General features: G+C 43.9%; 1 protein-coding gene across 3 annotated transcripts in view; it reads left to right on the top strand.

Moving 5' to 3' along the window:
• Positions 1-18,190, top strand: part of tspan18a (tetraspanin 18a) — a 154,117-nt gene that overhangs the window by 128,302 nt on the left and 7,625 nt on the right. For all 3 annotated transcript variants that reach the window (XM_060940403.1, XM_060940404.1, XM_060940402.1), the window contains 2 exons: positions 13,612-13,707; positions 17,835-18,029. In XM_060940403.1, coding sequence (XP_060796386.1) covers positions 13,612-13,707; positions 17,835-18,029 — 291 coding nt within the window. The remainder of the gene's footprint in view (positions 1-13,611; positions 13,708-17,834; positions 18,030-18,190) is intronic.

Here is an 18,190-nt window from a genome sequence, read left to right as displayed (position 1 = left end):
TGTAGTGTTCAATTTCTTATGCATAAAAAAAAAAGAGAAGAAATGAAGGAAGGAAAGAAGTATTAGTGTTTGGGTTGGCAAACCTAATCTTCTAGAATGGTGTAATAGCAGTGGGTGGTCTGGCTAGAAAGCGTGCGCTACTGCAGCTAGCTGTCGGGGACACAGACCATCTTATCTAGCTAGGTGTGCAGTGTTATGTATGGGTTGCCTGGGCAGACCCAGTGGATGTCTTTCGTGAAGGTGCACATCTCTAAGTTTTGTGGATTCACAAAAGTGAGGATAGCACTGCCAAGACTATATGCCAGGTGTATTTGCGATGAATACACACTAGTAATAATAGCGGATTTTAGTATTTTCTACCATGTTATACTGAAGGGTTACTTCATTGGGTTGGTGAAGTCTGACCGGGAAGGTTAGTGTACGCTTATGGTTGAGTGATGCGTACAAGCTAGGTGGACATGATGGGCCTAGCTGTCGTCCACCCCCTTTTGGGGTGAGGACTGTTCAACAAGGTTTGATTCGATTATGGAAATCGATATGAAAGGGTTTGATTAGGCCTAGATGTCCTAATGTGATACGCGACGGGGAACGGTTTTCCCACGATCGAAAGGTCTCGACCAGGGTGGTAGGAACTTCTCTGAGATTCGGGCGTAGTAGGCTTTGTGTCCTTCTACTCTCGAATCGAGATTCTTTTGGGCACCTGTAAAGGTCGATTGTAGGTGGCGTTGTAGGTCGGCGACATATTGATGTGCGGTGTATGCAATCGCGATGCTCATGGCCTCTGGTTTGTATAGGAGATGCGGGGGAAGAACCGACTCTCGCCCAGTCATCATCCCAAAGGGTGTGACTTCAGTGGCGCAATGAGGGGTGGACCGAATGGCCCTTAGCACCAAGGGAAGTTTCACGTCCCAAATTTTACCATGGTTTGTGATATACTCTCGCAGCATGCTCACAATGGCTTGAATGGCTCGTTCAGCCTGACCAGAGAATTGAGGGTGGTACGCGATATTGAATTTCACCTCGACGCCTAACATGTTCCACAGCGCAGCCATTACACCAGCAGTGAAATGGGTGTCTGTGTCGATGGATAGAGGGAGATTTTTGCCACTGGGGGGAGTCGCAATGTCGGGTGTTTCGACATCGAACTCGGTGTGCAAAGACATGAACTGAGGTTCATACGAAATTTGATCTCGCGTGGCGCTCGGTTGATCGGTGTTCGCACTGATCTCGTCGCAACGGGTTTGTGCATATTTTGTGGGATCCAACGACTGTGGGGTTTTGTTTTGTGTGAAGTTGACTAAGTTTATGTCGCAGGGCTTGGTTGGGATTGGGTCGCCTTGTGAGAGCCGTGTGTCTGAGAAATGGTGGTGAAGACTTTAGCGCACATGAGAGGTGCGTTTTGTGTTTGCCTTCACCACCAGGGGGGCCCTACATCCTGACCCTCGCCTGCTGTTTCAGAGGGATCTCCTCCCCCTTTCACGAGATATACCCGTGGTTCCTGGCCTAGTCATGCCAGCAAATAGCTTTTTGCCATTTTTCTTGCGCTCTTTTGTTTTCTCTGTTGAGGGGTCTGACATCTCCTGTAACAGTTCTTTAATCTCAGCCAGCTGGGCTTTTAAAGAGTCCAGCTCTGAGTGGAACTCACCAGGTTGGTCTGAGTCACTGTGTTGGTCGTCTCTACCCTTGCGTTTAAAGCTACGGTCGGAACGCTTCTGCCGTTTCTGGTCAGAGCGGGGATGACGGTTTTGCTGCCAACCGTTTTGTTCCCTACGACCCTTTTCATGTGATGGGCGATTGCCATAGTCACTGTGGACTCGCCCTCGGTCCCTCCTGGCCTTACCTTGTCGATTTTTCCACTCACCCTTGTGATGGCTCGGCAAGGATCGGGCTGGACCGGAATTTTTCCAGGTGGGTCCCCCTTTCGGTGCTTCACCTCCTTCTAAGGTTAGCGGGGGCTTGTCCTCACCCTGGAGGCTAAGGACTCTGGGTTCATCATCGTTTCCGTTTTTGACAATGGTCTCCCAGGTCATTTGGGCTAGTCGCCTAATTTCCCTCATCGAATAGCGACCTTGTCGACACGTCAGTGTGACATGGGTCCGCACGCTTGGGTGGAGGTTATGTAAGAAGAGAGATATGAAACCTCTATCTTCTTCCAGCCCTGGTGCGCTACTACCTTGGAAATAGGCAGTACGTAGCCGTCTGTAATATTCACGAGGCGCCTCAGACCGTTTTTGTTTGACTTGTAATGCACACAATATCGCGGAGGTTTCGTCCGTGTATGGCGCATATTCTTCCCTCATGTAATTGCGAAGTTTCGAATAACTATCGCGAATGTTTGGGGGTAGAGTCTCTAAAAAGGCACGAACGTTACTACTGGAGGTCTTCCAGATTAGTCTCAGTTTTTCACGTGTTGTGGCGTTCGGGAGGTCCATCAGGCATCGGTCAATTCCTCGTAAATAATCATTTACGTTAGTTCTTTGATTGTTGGGATCGAATTGCTCGACATCTTTGGCAAGTAGGTCAATTTGCCGGAAGCGAAGGGTTTGGTGCACGTCCTTGTGCGACCTTCTTGGCTCTTCTGAGCACTCACTATCTAAGCTACTCTGGTGTTGTTCCCGTTTCGCACTAGATTCATAGTCTGATTCATCTGAAGATGGATCAGGGAGACTGAAGCGCACTGACCTAGGTGTGCTACGGGCCTGGGCTCGGGATGAGCACAGGGCGGCTCCATCCTGGCTAGATGACGACGGAGTCGTGTAGCGAGTTGATGGAGTTTGGCGGGATGTCTGGTTCTCGACCAGATCATTTACGGTGTCCGGTTTGGACGCCTCTTCCCGCTCTGAGCTTTGGCGCATTGTTGGGGGTCTTTCACGCCCCTCGCGCTGCTCTTGGGGGGTCTGCTCCTGGGCATCCCTCTTAGCAACCATTTCGGCTTTCTCTAGCCGTTCGGTGCAATCATCAAGGGAGGTCTTCAAGAGCTCACACTCCCTATGTAAATCATTATTATCGGCTGTCAGCTTGGCATTGCTGGTGGTCAGCCTTTCAACCTCTCCGCGAAGGCATCTGATTTCTGAATCAGCATTTTGGAAGTATGATAGGAATAGCTTACCTAGTGCCGCTTGGACACTAATAGTTGTTCTTTTTGGATCTCTCATATGTTTGTTTGAGTTATCTAAGTTGTTTTGGCATTCACTCTCACTCGTGTACTTAATGTTTGCCTTTTCAGAGGCAGAGCAGTGAATGAGGTCTGCGATGACCTCAAGGAGAGACACGTCTTGAGCGTTGTCTTCCATTTTTGAGACAGGAGGGGATGCTATTTTACTTAGGCTGGATACTAGATAATTAATCAAGTTAATTATTAATTTAATCATTATTAATTAACTATAATTAATTAATAAGGTTTATTTGGAAATGCTCTCTTATCCTAAGTTGAATAGGTTATGAGTATTTGTGATATGGTTATCAGGCTACTGTTAACCGTTTTAACACACCTGGGGATATACCTTAGCAGTTGCTGAATTAAACTGAGTTTATTTGTTGTTGAACAATATTCCAGAAGTCAACAAACCAATCTCCTCACACGAGGCACCAATTTAACTGTGGGTGCAATCAGTTAATTATTGAAATTAAGTGATCAGTCTCGTTAAATCAGTCTCATTAAATTTTGAAGGTTAATAATTAAAATGAATCAATCCCATTGAATCATTTACTTTGACTCGTTTGAATTGAATCATACCATAGAATCAGTCTCATTCAGTGAATCATTTAGTGAATCGTTCAATGAATCGTTTAGTGAATCATTTGGTGAATCGTTCAATGAATCATTTAGTGAATCATACCATTAATCCTGGTGCTTAATAATAAATTACCAAACAGCTAAATTATGGTACATTTCCAAATTATTAAGATCACTTACCATATTATATAACATTTGCACCCTTTTTGAATTCTTTGAGAAAATTGGGGACTTCAGATATTGTTGTTCACACAAATAAACACAGTTTGTTTAATAAATGAATTTATTATACAAAGATAAAAAGATAAATCAATAAATCAATATATACAAGCAGTGAGGTGTGTGTGTGTGAGAGAGAGAGAGAGAGAGAGAGAGAGAGAGAGTGTGAAGGACTTGACCATGTGTTTAGCCTCGTGTAGCTAACTACACGTGGTGGAGGCCTAGCTTGTTGGTAGCTAAACAAAAGAATGTTATCTAAACAGAACAAAGGATTAGCTCTGTGTTTAGCCTCGTGTAGCTAACTACACGTGGTGGAGGCTTAGATTAGCCTTGTGTTGCTAGTATGTGTTTGTGAAAGGCCCTATAGCCTAGCTAAAGTGTGTTTGTTAGGCCTGGTGAGGCCTACTGAGCACGTGTTGCTAAAGACAAGGGTATTAGCCGTAGCTAACTAAAAGCTAGCTTGTGGATTTCTAGCTGAGGTGTGGTTTATCAGGCCTGATGGCCTGCTGAGCACATGGTAGGCCTTGATTAGCTTTGTGTTGCTAAGCAGACAAAAGGGAAGCTGTAGCTAACCCACTAGCTCATAACCATACTGAATCCACTGAAATCTTAAATGACATCAAGATGTATAATAATGAAATTATATTGTTAGTAAGAATAAAAGAGAGAAGCATGCGCAGCCTATCTATTAAACAATTGAGAGAACATAGAACCAAAATAAATCAACACGCTGCGTGTCTAACAGTGTAACAGATAAACCTGGGTTTAAATTCACACTATTTCAAATAAAAGCAAATTCCTAAGACTATCCTAATTATGCCCAAATGCCAAAATCTTACTTAATCCTGCCTTTAGCAAGATATGAAGAACTATTCGCCGGTGTAGTTTCAGGCCTCGCCGTGGGAACACGTGAGCTGCTCGGGATGGAGGCGCAGAAAACTTTCGGGTCCAGCGGAGCACTTGGGTGGTTCCCGTGGAAAGCAGAGGATTCTTGGTCCGAACCTCAGCGTTCGTGAGGAAAAGTCTCTGATCAGAATAAGATGCACAGCGCTTTTGAGTTAAAAAGGATTCAATCGCTTCTTAACTTTTGACTGCCTGGGCTGCAGTCGTGACGTCACTTCTAATGCAAGTAAACCGGTTGTAACTCGGGTTGAGTTTAAAGATCGCGCGACTCTAGAGTTTACCTTTGCCAAGGGTAAGAAGGAAAATCGCGCTGAGTGATGGATCTTGCAAGAAAGAAGACGTCTTTTTGGGGTGGAGAGCGCGCCTCTTTATACATCCAGATTCATCGGAAGCCAGACGTGAGAGACAAAGATGGAAGCGTTGTCCCATTGTTTTATGTTTCCTTGTATGATGACGTAGATGATCCCGCCCACGCGTGACGTAGGTCACACGGAAGTGGACTGGGAATTGTAGTTCTGACACAAGATGGCGGCATGATACCTACAGGGGCACTGGCCCCCTCTGGCCCCCGTTTAAAACCGCCTATGAACAGAAGGGAATCAAATGCTAACGTGAAGGAAATGTTCTGTCTTTGCTGTGTCTTTACTCGACAGATTTTTAGCATCACAAATCACGTTGCCATGGTGACAGAGGCTTTAATAATGCAGTTTAGTGTCTGGTTCTGTGGCGAGCTCGGAGATAAGGCTCAGGTGCTGTGTCTCCAGCGTGGAGAAGAGGATTGAACACGAGGAAGGACGTGTGAATTTGTTCTTCTTGATCGCTTCTCGAATGGATCTAGAACGATCTGGAATGATCGATGGGTAGATCAGTAATTAAATCTACACAGTGGTCTGTTTTTCTTAACGTGCAGCCACTCATCCGAGTGTGCATCAGTTAAAGGCGTTGGCTTCTTTACAGCTACATAGCAAATTGATTTATTCCTCAGTGCTCAGGTAGGGGGCGTGGCTTACCTGAATCTGAAAGAGGAACTGGATGTTAGAATCAAGTTTGGCAGATGTTCTCTAACGGAAATATTTCACGAGAAGGCATTCAGTCACTCAAGCGAGTGAAACGCAGATGGTTTGTAGATGCCTCGACGTCCTCTGATTGCTTCCAAACATCTGAAACGGGCATTTATAGTGAAGCGAATGAGCTGAGATGATGAGGAAGCGTCAAAGCACTGTGTGTGTGTGTGTGTGTAGTAGCGTTCGACTGCGAGGCTGCTTCTTGATGGATGGAGGCCGTCTGAACGGGCTGTTTTGCGAGAGCTGTGGGAAATCACTCGAGCACGCTGCACTTCTCCCAGGCCTCCCTGACAGCTTGATTTATTTGGAACAAAGCTGTACATGATCGGTTCCTCAGCCGCGACTCGTTCCTTTGCCAGGTTCCTCGCACGGTGCTCTTGATTTTTAAGTGACGTCTCGAGAAGTGCAGTGCTGTTCTGGTTCAGAAGTTTCCTCTGTAGCAGGGAACGCTGCTTTTAGACCTGGGTTTTTGGGTTTTTTTCCTTCTCTGGATCCCACAATAATGTTGAATTCTGAACTGATTAATTCTCTAGAACAGCAGCTCTGACAGTAGTGCAGCTGCAAATCCTACGTTTATGTACATTAACGTACGCACACTGACATATTATGGTTTCCATAGCAACAGCACGTTCATTGGGAACTGCACAACAGACTCTTGGGTTTTTTTTTCTCCCCAGTAACATGACCTCATTAACTTATTAACTTAAACAGAGGCATGTGTGTGTGTGAGGGAACAGCTGTTTACAGCTGCTATAACGTCAGATAGAACTCGTTTTGTGAACGTTGCACAACATGAAATGTCACGATAGATGGATAAAAAAGCAGCGATGTTGTTCTTTCATAAATTAATAATTATATTTATTAGCAGATTGCTGTGTGAATCCTATTAGACTAGAGGACTAAAACACTCCATGTTGTGCTGTTATTGGAAAATAATCACCTTTCCGTGACGTGTTCTGACAGCACACTACAGCATCGGTGATTAATTTTCTATAACAGCATCACACACAGTGTTTTATTCCCATGGGCGAATGATAGACACGCTGACGTTGGTGGTCCTGAGTAAAGCTGGAGAGCTCAATCCCTTCAGAGATGATGACCACACACACACACACACACACACCTGCTGGATTAACACAACTCAAACCCAACCAGGCTTGACAGAGCTCGTCTTTCTCTCTCTCTCTCTCTCTCTCTCTCTCTCTCTCAGTCTCACTTTCTCTTTCTTCCCCTTTCTCTCTTTTTTCTTTATCTGTCTTTCTTTCTTTCTTTCTTTCTTTCTTTCTTTCTTTCTTTCTTTCTTTCTTTCTTCCCCCTCTCTTTCTTTCTTTACCTCTGTCTCTTTATCTCCCTCTCTCTCTCCTTTATCTCTCTTTTTTCTCCCCCTCTCGTTTTCTCCCTCTCTCTTTATCTCTCTTTCTCTCTTTTTTCTTCTCCCTTTCCCTAGCTTTCTTTCTTTCTTTCTTTCTTTCTTTCTTTCTTTCTCACTCCTTTTCTCTCTTTTTTCCTTATCATTGTCTCTTTCTTTCTTTCTTTCTTTCTTTCTTTCTTTCCCCATCTCTCTCTCTCTTTATCTCTTTTTTCTCCCCTCTCTCTCTCTTTTTCTTCCTCTCCTTTCTCTCTCTCTCTTTCTTTATCTTTCTCTCTTTTTCTCCCCCTCTCTTTTTTCTTTCCCTTCTCTCTCTCTCTTTGTCTTTTTCTCCCCCCCTCTCTCTTTTTTCTTTCCCTTCTCTCTCTGTCTCTCTCTTTGTCTTTTTCTCCCCCTCTCTCTTTCTCTCTCTTTTTTCTTCCCCTTTCTCTCACTGTCTCTCTCTCTCTCTCTCTCTCTCTCACTTTCTCTTTCTCTCTCTCTTTTTTCTTTATCTCTGTCTCTCTTTCTTTCTCTCTTCCCCCTCTCTTTCTTTCTTTACCACTGTCTCTGTTTCTTTATCTCCCTCTCTCCTTCTTTATCTCTCTCTTTTTTCTCCCCCTCTCTCGCTTTCTCACTCTCTCTTTATCTCTCTCTCTCTTTTTCTTCTCTATTTCCCTAGCTTTCTCTCTTTCTTTCTTTCTCTTTCCCCCTTTCTCACTCCCTTTCTCTTTTTCCTCGTCTTTGTCTCTCTTTCTTTACCCCGTCTCTCTTTTTCTTTCTCTTTATCTCTTTTTTCTCCCCCTCTCTCTCTTTTTCCTTTTCTTTCTTTCTCTCTCTCTTGCTTTATCCCCCCCGCTATTGAGCTGTAAATGACTTTAAGTGAATAAAAAAGCCGTCAGGGAGGATTACTGACTCACCCCCAAACCGTTTCATATGGAAAGAGGTGGGATGAATCTCAGCTCTCTCCGTCCAGCTGTGTTCGGTGTATTTTTGTACGGACCTCCTGCTGCACCCGGGTCTCAGAGGCAGCAGTAAATCCTGCCGTTCTCTCTGTGACGGTGTGAGAGAATTAAAACTGTGTGCTGGAGAGAGAACTGAGAGCCCTGTGCACTAATGAACAGCCGCACCACGAATCTAAATCTTCCCAAATGCCCCGTCATTACCCAGAGTGCATCATCACACAGGAGCATCTGTTATCACACAGGCTTTAAAACCGCGCCTTTTACTTTATTCATGTTAATGGGGTTGTACAGGAAACGGAATATACTAAGGCTTTATTACGGCTGAACAGATAGACAGTCTATTACTTCAGATGTTGAGCTTCTGAAACGAAGGTTTTATTTCTTTACAGCTTTGTGCTGAAAAGAAAAAAAAAAACTTCCAAAAACACAATGCTTCCATGTCTTAACTAGCATCGACTAACTTACGAGCTTAGCTTGGACTTGAGATTAGATTTGTTTTTCTCAGATGTTCAGAGATTTATTTTGTAATAAGTTGCCTTTTCCGTGTTGATGGTGGTGCTGTGGGATTTGCGCTGCCAGAAGCAATAATTTGCACGTTGTAATGACACCGTTTTCCACTTTAGGATATTCAGTGTGCAAAGTGGGGGAAAAAACATGGATGCCTCTAATGAAAGCGCTTGTTTTGTTTGTTCTGTCAGACCATTTTTTAAAGCTCATAAAAAGATACTTTAAGTGCACTTTATTGGATCTTAGTGCTGCCTTTGACGCTGTGGATCACAACATTCTTCTCGCTCGCCTAGAACAGCGGGTGGGCATTAAGGGGACAGCACTATACTGGTTCAGCCCCTATCTTAAACATAGGACATTTTCTGTGTCCATTGATCAGTTCTCCTCATCCATTGCTCCTGTCTCCTATGGGGTCCCTCAGGGGTCCATCTTGGGCCCAGTGCTCTTTTGCCTATACATGCTCCCCCTTGGTGACATCATTAGAAAATATAATATCTCTTTTCATTTATATGCAGATGACTCACAATTGTATCTCCCACTAAAATCCACTGACTCTGTACAGTCTCTCTTGGACTGTCTTGAAGATATTAAAGTTTGGATGTCTAATAACTGTCTCCAGTTAAACAGTGATAAAACAGAAGTCATCATCTTTGGTCCTCCCAAATCCATAAGCACTGTTGCAAGCAAATTAGCTCACCTCACCCCGTATGTTAAATCCCATGCCAGAAATCTAGGGGTCATACTTGACTCATGGCTCTGTCTTGACAAACAGATAAGCTTTGTTGTTAAAAACAGTTTTTATCAGTTACGAATCATCTCCCACCTCAAATCATTTTTATCTTAGAATGATCTGGAAAAAGTAATCCATGCCTTCATTGCATCACGCCTGGACTACTGCAATTCCCTCTACCTTGGCCTCCCCCTGTCTTCACTAACACGTCTGCAGTTGGTTCAAAATGCAGCGGCAAGACTGTTGACTGGTACAAGGAAGCGTGAACATGTCACCCCTGTCTTGGCTTCCCTGCATTGGCTCCCCATTCATTTTAGAATTCAGTTTAAAGTTTTACTTATTGTTTTTAAGGCTCTAAATGGACAGGCCTCTGTTTACATCACTGAACTTCTCCAGCCCCATTCAGTCACCAGGTCCCTTAGGTCCTCTAGCAAAGGACAACTACATGTGCCACGGTCACGACTGAAACAGAAAGGTGATGGGGCCTTTGCTGTGGCTGCTCCCCGACTGTGGAACCAGTTACCCTCAGATATTAGATGCGCCCCCTCTATTCCCACCTTTAAATCTAGATTAAAACCTCACCTCTATTCACTTGCTTTCCTCGTCCCCTAATCCTCTTATTTCTTGTGTTCTTGTGTGTCTGTGCTGTAGGTTCTGTTCTGTTTGGTTTAACATTCATTTATTGTTCACATTTGTTTATTTTCCAAATTTGTCTTTTATTTATTATTACTGAATGCTCATTTATTATTATTATTTTTCTTATTCTGTACAGCACTTTGGTCAGTGGTAGCTGTGTTTAAATGTGCTTTATAAATAAATTTAACTTACTTACTTACACTTTAGACTGAAATTGTAGCACAACAACAACGGCAGGCAATAGCGAGTCGTGTTAGCAACAAGCTAGCCGGCTAACATTAGCGATAACGCTAATGTTGATGTTTAGCTTCTCAAAACAGTGATTAGCACGGTCAGGTTATGATCGGTGTTCTAGATTTAACCAAGTACTGCGTCTGCACTACAAAAAATGATGTCTTAGCAAGTGAAAATATCTTGAAAATAGTTAAAACGATCGAGCATTTCCTATTAGAAGAATAAAAGACACCAATTCTGAGATTATTAAACCTAGTTCTAGATTGCAACCAATTTATTCTAAGATGTCTTATCAAGTAAAAATATCGGTCCATGCAGCAAGATCATTCCAAGTAATTTTCTCCTCAAATTCAGCTTTCAATTTTTTGCAGTGTGTTTGTTTACGGCTATAAACTCATTTAAAAGGAGAGAAGCTGGACTTGTTGGTTTCACATCACGCTGAAGGAACGGTTATAGTTCAGACGACTAACACGAGCTGACGAGTTAAAATTTGCTGGTTTTTACAGGTCGTAACCAATTGTAGGAAATTACAAGTTATAACCACGTGTCAAATGCAGTTATATATTAACCTTCCTGTCGTGTGTACCGAAAGAGAACAATGCGGCGGCACTTTAGTGTTTTAGTCTGTCCTTCTCTCTCACCTCCTCATCGGTAAACTCTCCATAACTTGCAAAGCTTCAGTGTTCACACGAATACCAACGTCCATGTTGTCGCTGACTAAGATGACGGTCACACTCCAGCTTGTGATGGGTTTAATTTGCGAATACTTGGTGATGAAAAATCGTTTACATCACCACCAATCATATGAACCATGGTGAATGTTCTCTAAGCTTTGTGAGTTTTTTTTTTTGGTGTGTCTCCGCCTCGTGAGTGGCTAAAACATCGTGAAAAATGTAAAGGCAAGCACTGAAATTTGGTAGCGATGTTTTCATTGGCTAATATTTGGAGATGGGTTTGGGAAAACTTCCTGAAGCTTGGGGAAGCATCACCACAAAAACGCCTCATTTTCATCAATAACCCATTGCAAAGCATCATGAGCTGGAGTGTGAGCATAGCCTAAAAGCCAAGCCGAGCCAATCTGTACAGCGTTTTACATTGCATTCTAGGACTTTGAGACTAGCGTTTGCATAATTAGCTTATCCGGCCAACAGGTGATGAGTTTATGCCATCATGCGTTGTCCATCGTCTGTCCGGCGGCGTCCACATTTCATGTAAATCGCTTCTTCTCTCTCAATTCTTCACCGATTTTTATTCTTTTCGGCAGGAAGGTCGGTCTGCCTGGGGTGCATGTACATAGCTTCTGCACAAATTTGCATAATTTCAATGAATAATGAAGATATGGAGTAATTAATCAATCCCTAATGAGCAGTTTCCACACAAATCCCTTCTTCTCCCTCAATTCTTCATTAATTTTGATTCTTTCTGGCAGGAAGGTAGGGGTACCTAGGGTGCATAGAACTTTTACCCAGATTTGCTTCATTACAATTATTAATTAAGTTATAGACTAATAAAGCCTTAGTTCAACAGCAGTTCAACAAAAATCGGTCAATTCCTCGCCGTTTTGGATTCTTTCTGGTAAATAGGTCGGTATTCCTCGGGTGGATATCGCTTCTACAGTATATATCGCTTGTATATAGTGTATATAGCTTGCAACATTTATCGCGCAAGGTGGCCCACTTTAGATCGTTCCTTCTGGACTAGACGGGGCCGGAATGAGCTACGCCGTCTCATGTTAAAAGATGTTTTGTTTTTCGCCTTATCTGTTACAATTGAGAATGTCGACTTATTTTTTTAAGCGACTTTAGAACTGCGCTCTCTGTGATGTCAGAATCACGTGTCGCCGCTGAACTCCCACAGAAATAACATTACCTTACATTACATTACAGGCATTTAGTAGACGCTGTTATCCAGAGTGATGTATAACACACCCAGAGCAGCCTGGGGAGCAGTTGGGGGTTTGGTGCATTGCTCAGGGGCGCTTCAGCCATTCCTACTGGTCCAGGGATTCGAACCAATGACCTTTTGGTGCCAAAGCTGCTTCTCTAACCAATAAGCTTCCCCATCACAGATTAGCAAATTAGCCCAAATTAACAAATTAGCTCCAGAATCTCATCTCATCTCATCTCATCTCATCTCATTATCTGTAGCCGCTTTATCCTGTTCTACAGGGTCGCAGGCGAGCTGGAGCCTATCCCAGCTGACTACGGGCGAAAGGCGGGGTTCACCCTGAACAAGTCGCCAGGTCATCACAGGGCTGACACATAGACACAGACAACCATTCACACTCACATTCACACCTACGGTCAATTTAGAGTCACCAGTTAACCTAACCTGCATGTCTTTGGACTGTGGGGGAAACCGGAGCACCCGGAGGAAACCCACGCGGACACGGGGAGAACATGCAAACTCCGCACAGAAAGGCCCTCGCCGGCCACGGGGCTCGAACCCGGACCTTCTTGCTGTGAGGCACCAGCGCTAACCACTACACCACCGTGCCGCCCAGCTCCAGAATCACTGACGGATATTTCAATCTAAACAGATTACGGGGAGTTTTCCTTTAAAATCAGTTCTGTTGGACTGACTTTAATCCCAACTTCTTGCTTTGTGCATGATTTTGCCTGAGGCTCGTTAAAACACCCGGCTTCATTGGGATGATTAGCAGGATCACGTGGTCTGGCTGTAACGTGCAGCATGTGGTCTGAGGACGTGGGAGGACATGTTTATTTAGTTTGCCGAGTCCTGCTCCTGGTGTGAACAAGACCAAATGTGCTGCTCCACCCGTCCTGATGGTGTTTTTGATTTTTTTTTAATTTTCTTTTTTTTCCCTTCCTGCCACTCTTTTCTACTCCCACTCATCTTCATTTTGCAGTTCTGTATTTCATGACCATGCGTAACCGAACTCGTCATGCTCCACTGTGTCAGCTCTCTTTATTTCTCTCTGATTGTACGAGACGTGAGAAATCTGATTAGGAGAATTCACTTTGCGTTTTCGTACCAGCGGAAGCCGGAGCTGTCAGCGACTCATTTAACCGGCTGATAGATTTAATTCTTGCATGAACGCAACGTCTGTTCCCATGCATTTCTTTTTTTTCCTTTCTTTTCTTTTTTAAGCGAGGAAGTCAGAGAGAATGAGGTCATTGGTTTTAATTAAGTTAAGAGCACAGAGCTGCTGCTTTTTGCTCAGTGTCTAGAGAAAGCCATCCCCTTGTCTTCAGAGTGACCTGTACTGCGTCTTGTATGCTGATGACCATCTCGTTTTATGTCAAAAGGGGCAAGGAGACGCCTCTGCGAGAAGCACGGCCATGGAGGGAGACTGCCTCAGCTGCATCAAGTACCTCATGTTCATCTTTAACTTCTTCATATTCGTAAGTATCTCCTCTTTTTCATAAACCTCTCATCTTTTCGAGACTCTTGTCTAACTTTTTGCTCATCAGCATGAGGAATCCACCAAGAGGATCAGGATGGTGAAGGTTTTAGGCCATGTTTGTTTGGACGGGTTTATCACCTCCTGTTTTCTGAAGTGAAGTTAATGGCAGGTTTCTGGGGTTGGTTTGTGTGGCCAGCGGCTCTTGTTTTCTTAAAACCATATGTGGTTCAAAAGAGTCTGGGAAAAAAAATCCGTGTTGCCACCTACTATAAACTTTCAAGCTATATCATGAGGAAGTAGATTCATCTCATGCCAAAGAATCTCAGTTTGGCCCACGAACTTCAGCACACTTCCTCTGCTCATGGCTTTTTTTCCCCCTTGTTAGCAGTCTTGTGAACATTCCTTTGCTACTCTAACGGCAAGAAAAAAACGTAACTGTGAAGTCAAGCATACACTCACTGGCCACTTTATTAGGAACACCTCTACGCCCACCTGCTGTTTTATTTTCTGCAGGTCTCTAATCAGCCGATCGCTCGACAGCAGCACGATGCATCAAATCATGCAGATACAAATCAAGAGCTTCAGTTAATGTTCACAATGTTCAAACATCAGAATGGGAAAAATTGTGATTTCAAACTAAGTGTGGGCGGCACGGTGGTGTAGTGGTTAGCGCTGTCGCCTCACAGCAAGAAGGTCCGGGTTCGAGCCCCGTGGCCGGCGAGGGCCTTTCTGTGTGGAGTTTGCATGTTCTCCCCGTGTCCGCGTGGGTTTCCTCCGGGTGCTCCGGTTTCCCCCACAGTCCAAAGACATGCAGGTTAGGTTAACTGGTGACTCTAAATTGAGCGTAGGTGTGAATGTGAGTGTGAATGGTTGTCTGTGTCTATGTGTCAGCCCTGTGATGACCTGGCAACTTGTCCAGGGTGTACCCCGCCTTTCGCCCGTAGTCAGCTGGGATAGGCTCCAGCTCGCCTGCGACCCTGTAGAAGGATAAAGCGGCTACAGATAATGAGATGAGAGATGAGAAACTAAGTGTGACTTCCTTTCACTGTAGCATGGGTGTTGGTTTGAGTATTTCAGAAACTGCTGATCTCCTGGGGTTTTCACACACAACAGTCTCTAGAGTTTACACAGAATGGTGCGAAAAACAAAAAAACACTGAGTGAGTGAGTGAGTGAGTGAGTGAGTGAGTGAGTGAGTGAGTGAGTGACGGTTCTGTGGGTGGAAAAAAACTGCCTTGTTGATCAGAGCGGTCAGAGGAAAATGGACAGATTGGTTCAAGATTTTATTTTTTTGGCCAGGAAGGATACAGTAACTCATATAATCACTCTTTACAACCATGATGAGCAGAAAAGCATCTCAGCATGCAACAGCAGAAGAACACATTGGGTTCCACTCCTGCAGCCAAGATCTTAGAATCAACAACAAGTTCCTATTAAAGTGGCCGGGGAGTGTCCATGATTCATTCAAGAACACATAATACTTCTATCCATTTACCCACAATGCACAAACTCATCTGACTTTAGCTTGACTCAAGCTTGAAGCTTTAATTTCTGCTCAGATTCAGTCAGATGCTGCAAAACTGACAGGACGGCACTTCACAGTACAGATAGATAACGACCCAAAACATACTGCGAAAGAAACCCAAGAGCTTCTTCAGGCAAAGAAATGGAACGTTCTTAAATGGCCGAGTCAGTCAACCCAGTTGAGCTGCTTTTCATTGACTGAAGGCAGAAAAGCCCACAAATGAGCAGCAACTGAAGGCGGCTGCAGTAAAGGCCTGAGGGAGGAACCTCGGTGTTTGGTGAAGTCCATGGGCTCCAGACTTTAGGATTCACATCCAGCTATAAAAATGATGCTTATGTTTATAATTGGCGGTTTGTCCAATTACTTTTGAGTCTGTGAAAATGGAGGGACTGAAAAATTGGCTGTAATTCCTAAACAGTTCATGCAGTATATTTGCTAAAGCCCTTGAATTAAAGCTGAAAGTCGACACTCCAATCCCATCTAGAGCCCTGCACTCCCGCGGGTGTCCCGCGGGACTCGCCGCAAAGCAGTGCGGCGAGGGACAAATTTTGAAAGCTCATTGCGGGCGCGGGCGGGACCGGAAGTGCACATATGCGGGCGGGAGCGGTGACAAGCTGCAGTCCCACTAACTAAAAACGTGTTTGAAATAAAATTTATAAATTATTAATTTATGTCTATCATATATAATTTGTGCTGGATATTTTATTTGGCATTAATAAAAACATTTTAAGATGCCTAAATTTATAGAGAGAGTCAAATTGCCAGATTGAGTGAGGAACGGCATCTTAAATTTGCTATTGATCACCCTAACGGGAAATCCTTTGATCATTCTAATGACTCGCAGTTCACACCCAGCTAGCAAGAGAACCATGAGTGAATTGATTTACTGCTTGCGTTAGTCTACAACTTTAATCAGAGAGCCAGGTTACACAGTGACGGTAGGCTTGACTCAATGCTATCCCAGAAATCCTTCCTGTAATATGCAAATTTGGCTGTCCAATCAGAGGCGGCCAAATTTGCATATTACAGGAAGGATTTCTGGGATAGCATTGAGTCAAGCCTACCGTCACTGTGTAACCTGTCTCTCTGATTAGAGTTGTAGACTAACGCAAGCAGTAAACCAATTCACTTCTCTTACTAGCTCTGCTTTGCAATTAAAAAAAAAAAAACACACACCATTGGTACAAAGCAAGCCCATTCACTTTTTTATGCTGATCAGAGAATTACAATGGTTTCTCATGTGATAAAAATGTGCGATTCGCGATTAAATATTTTAATTGCTTGACAGCACTAATTATTATTATTATTAGAAACACTACATGCTGAATTCAGAAACAAGGTAAATAATAACAAACGTGAGCTGTAGATATTTATGCTCAAATCCACTCAAAGTAGGGGGCGGGGCACTATCACGCTGTGTCAAGACAAGAACTTTCCTGAGAAATAACGCGAACGTCTGCATCATGCGGGATTTGCGGGCGGGAGCGGGACAAAATATGGCAGGTGGGAGCGGGACTGAAAATCATAATTTTTTTGTGGGCGCGGGCGGGAGCGGGACTGAAAATCATAATTCTTTGCGGGCGCGGGCGGGAGCGGGACTGCACAATGCGGGCGTGGGCGGGAGCGGGACTGAAAAATCCGACCCGCGCAGACCTCTAATCCCATCTTGATGGCTTCATTTCAAATCCATTGTGGGGAGTACAGAGGCAAAATTTAGTCAGTGTTCAAATACTTATGGACCTGACTGTACATATACACTCACCGGCCACTTTAATAGGAACTTGTTGTTGATTCTAAGATCCCTGTTCTTGGCTACAGGAGTGGAACCCAGTGTGTTCTTCTGCTGTTGCATGCTGAGATGCTTTTCTGCTCACCACAGTTGTAAAGAGTGATTATATGAGTTACTATATCCTTCCTGGCCAAAAAGCTCGAACCAATGTGTCCATTTTCCTCTGACCCTCTCTTATCAACTGAACGTTTGTTTCCACCCACAGAACTGTCGCTCAGTGTTTTTTGTTTTTCGCACCATTCTGCGTAAACTCTAGAGACTGTTGTGTGTGAAAACCCCAGGAGATCAGCAATTCCTGAAATACTCAAATCAGTCCATCTGGCTCGAACCAACACCCATACCACAGTGAAAGAAAGTCACACTTAGTTTGAGATCACAATTTTTCCCATTCTGATGTTTGAACATTAACTGAAGCTCTTGATTTGTATCTGCGTGATTTGACACACGAGGGTAAGTCAAAAAGTTCTAAGACAGATGTTATAATTTCAAAAGGTGTGAAGGACATCCCCCAGAATTCTACAAAGAAGGAATTCTCCGATGGAAACACCGCTTGCAGAAGTGTTTAGACTTAAATGGAGGATATGTACAGAAATAGCTTTGTTATTTTCAAAAATAAAGATTTTTTTCAATTTGTCTTAGAACTTTTTGACTTGCCCTTGTATTGTGCTGCTGTCGAGGGATTGGCTGATGGTGGTGTACTGTTATAAGAAAATAATCAGCTTCAGGGTGGTAACAATACCTTCACTTCTTCACACCTCCCTGTTGTTGTGTGTTTGATTCCCAATAACGTTCCTGCTTCTCTTCTCCGACAGCTGGGTGGGGCGTTTTTACTCGGCCTGGGAATCTGGGTGCTGGTGGATCCCACAGGTTTCAGGGAGATCGTCGCAGCCAATCCTCTGCTTTTCACCGGAGTCTATGTGATCCTGGCCATGGGCTCCATGCTGTTCCTGCTCGGCTTCCTGGGCTGCTGTGGAGCCATACGGGAGAACAAATGTCTGCTCCTGTTTGTGAGTCAATTTCCTGTCCAGTGAAATTCTTCGGGTGTTTCTGGGATCAGTTCTATTTCTGAGCGATACAACGACAGGATTATCAATAGCGTGATAAATGATATCGCAATACGCTTTCCTGAGATATTTTTGTGATGTCTTTTGCAAACTTTCTTTGTAAC

The sequence above is a fragment of the Neoarius graeffei genome, chromosome 15 (genome assembly GCF_027579695.1).
Source record: "Neoarius graeffei isolate fNeoGra1 chromosome 15, fNeoGra1.pri, whole genome shotgun sequence".
NCBI classification, from domain to species: domain Eukaryota; kingdom Metazoa; phylum Chordata; class Actinopteri; order Siluriformes; family Ariidae; genus Neoarius; species Neoarius graeffei.
Note: the sequence above shows the minus strand (reverse complement) of the source record. Positions and strands in the feature narration are given on the sequence as shown.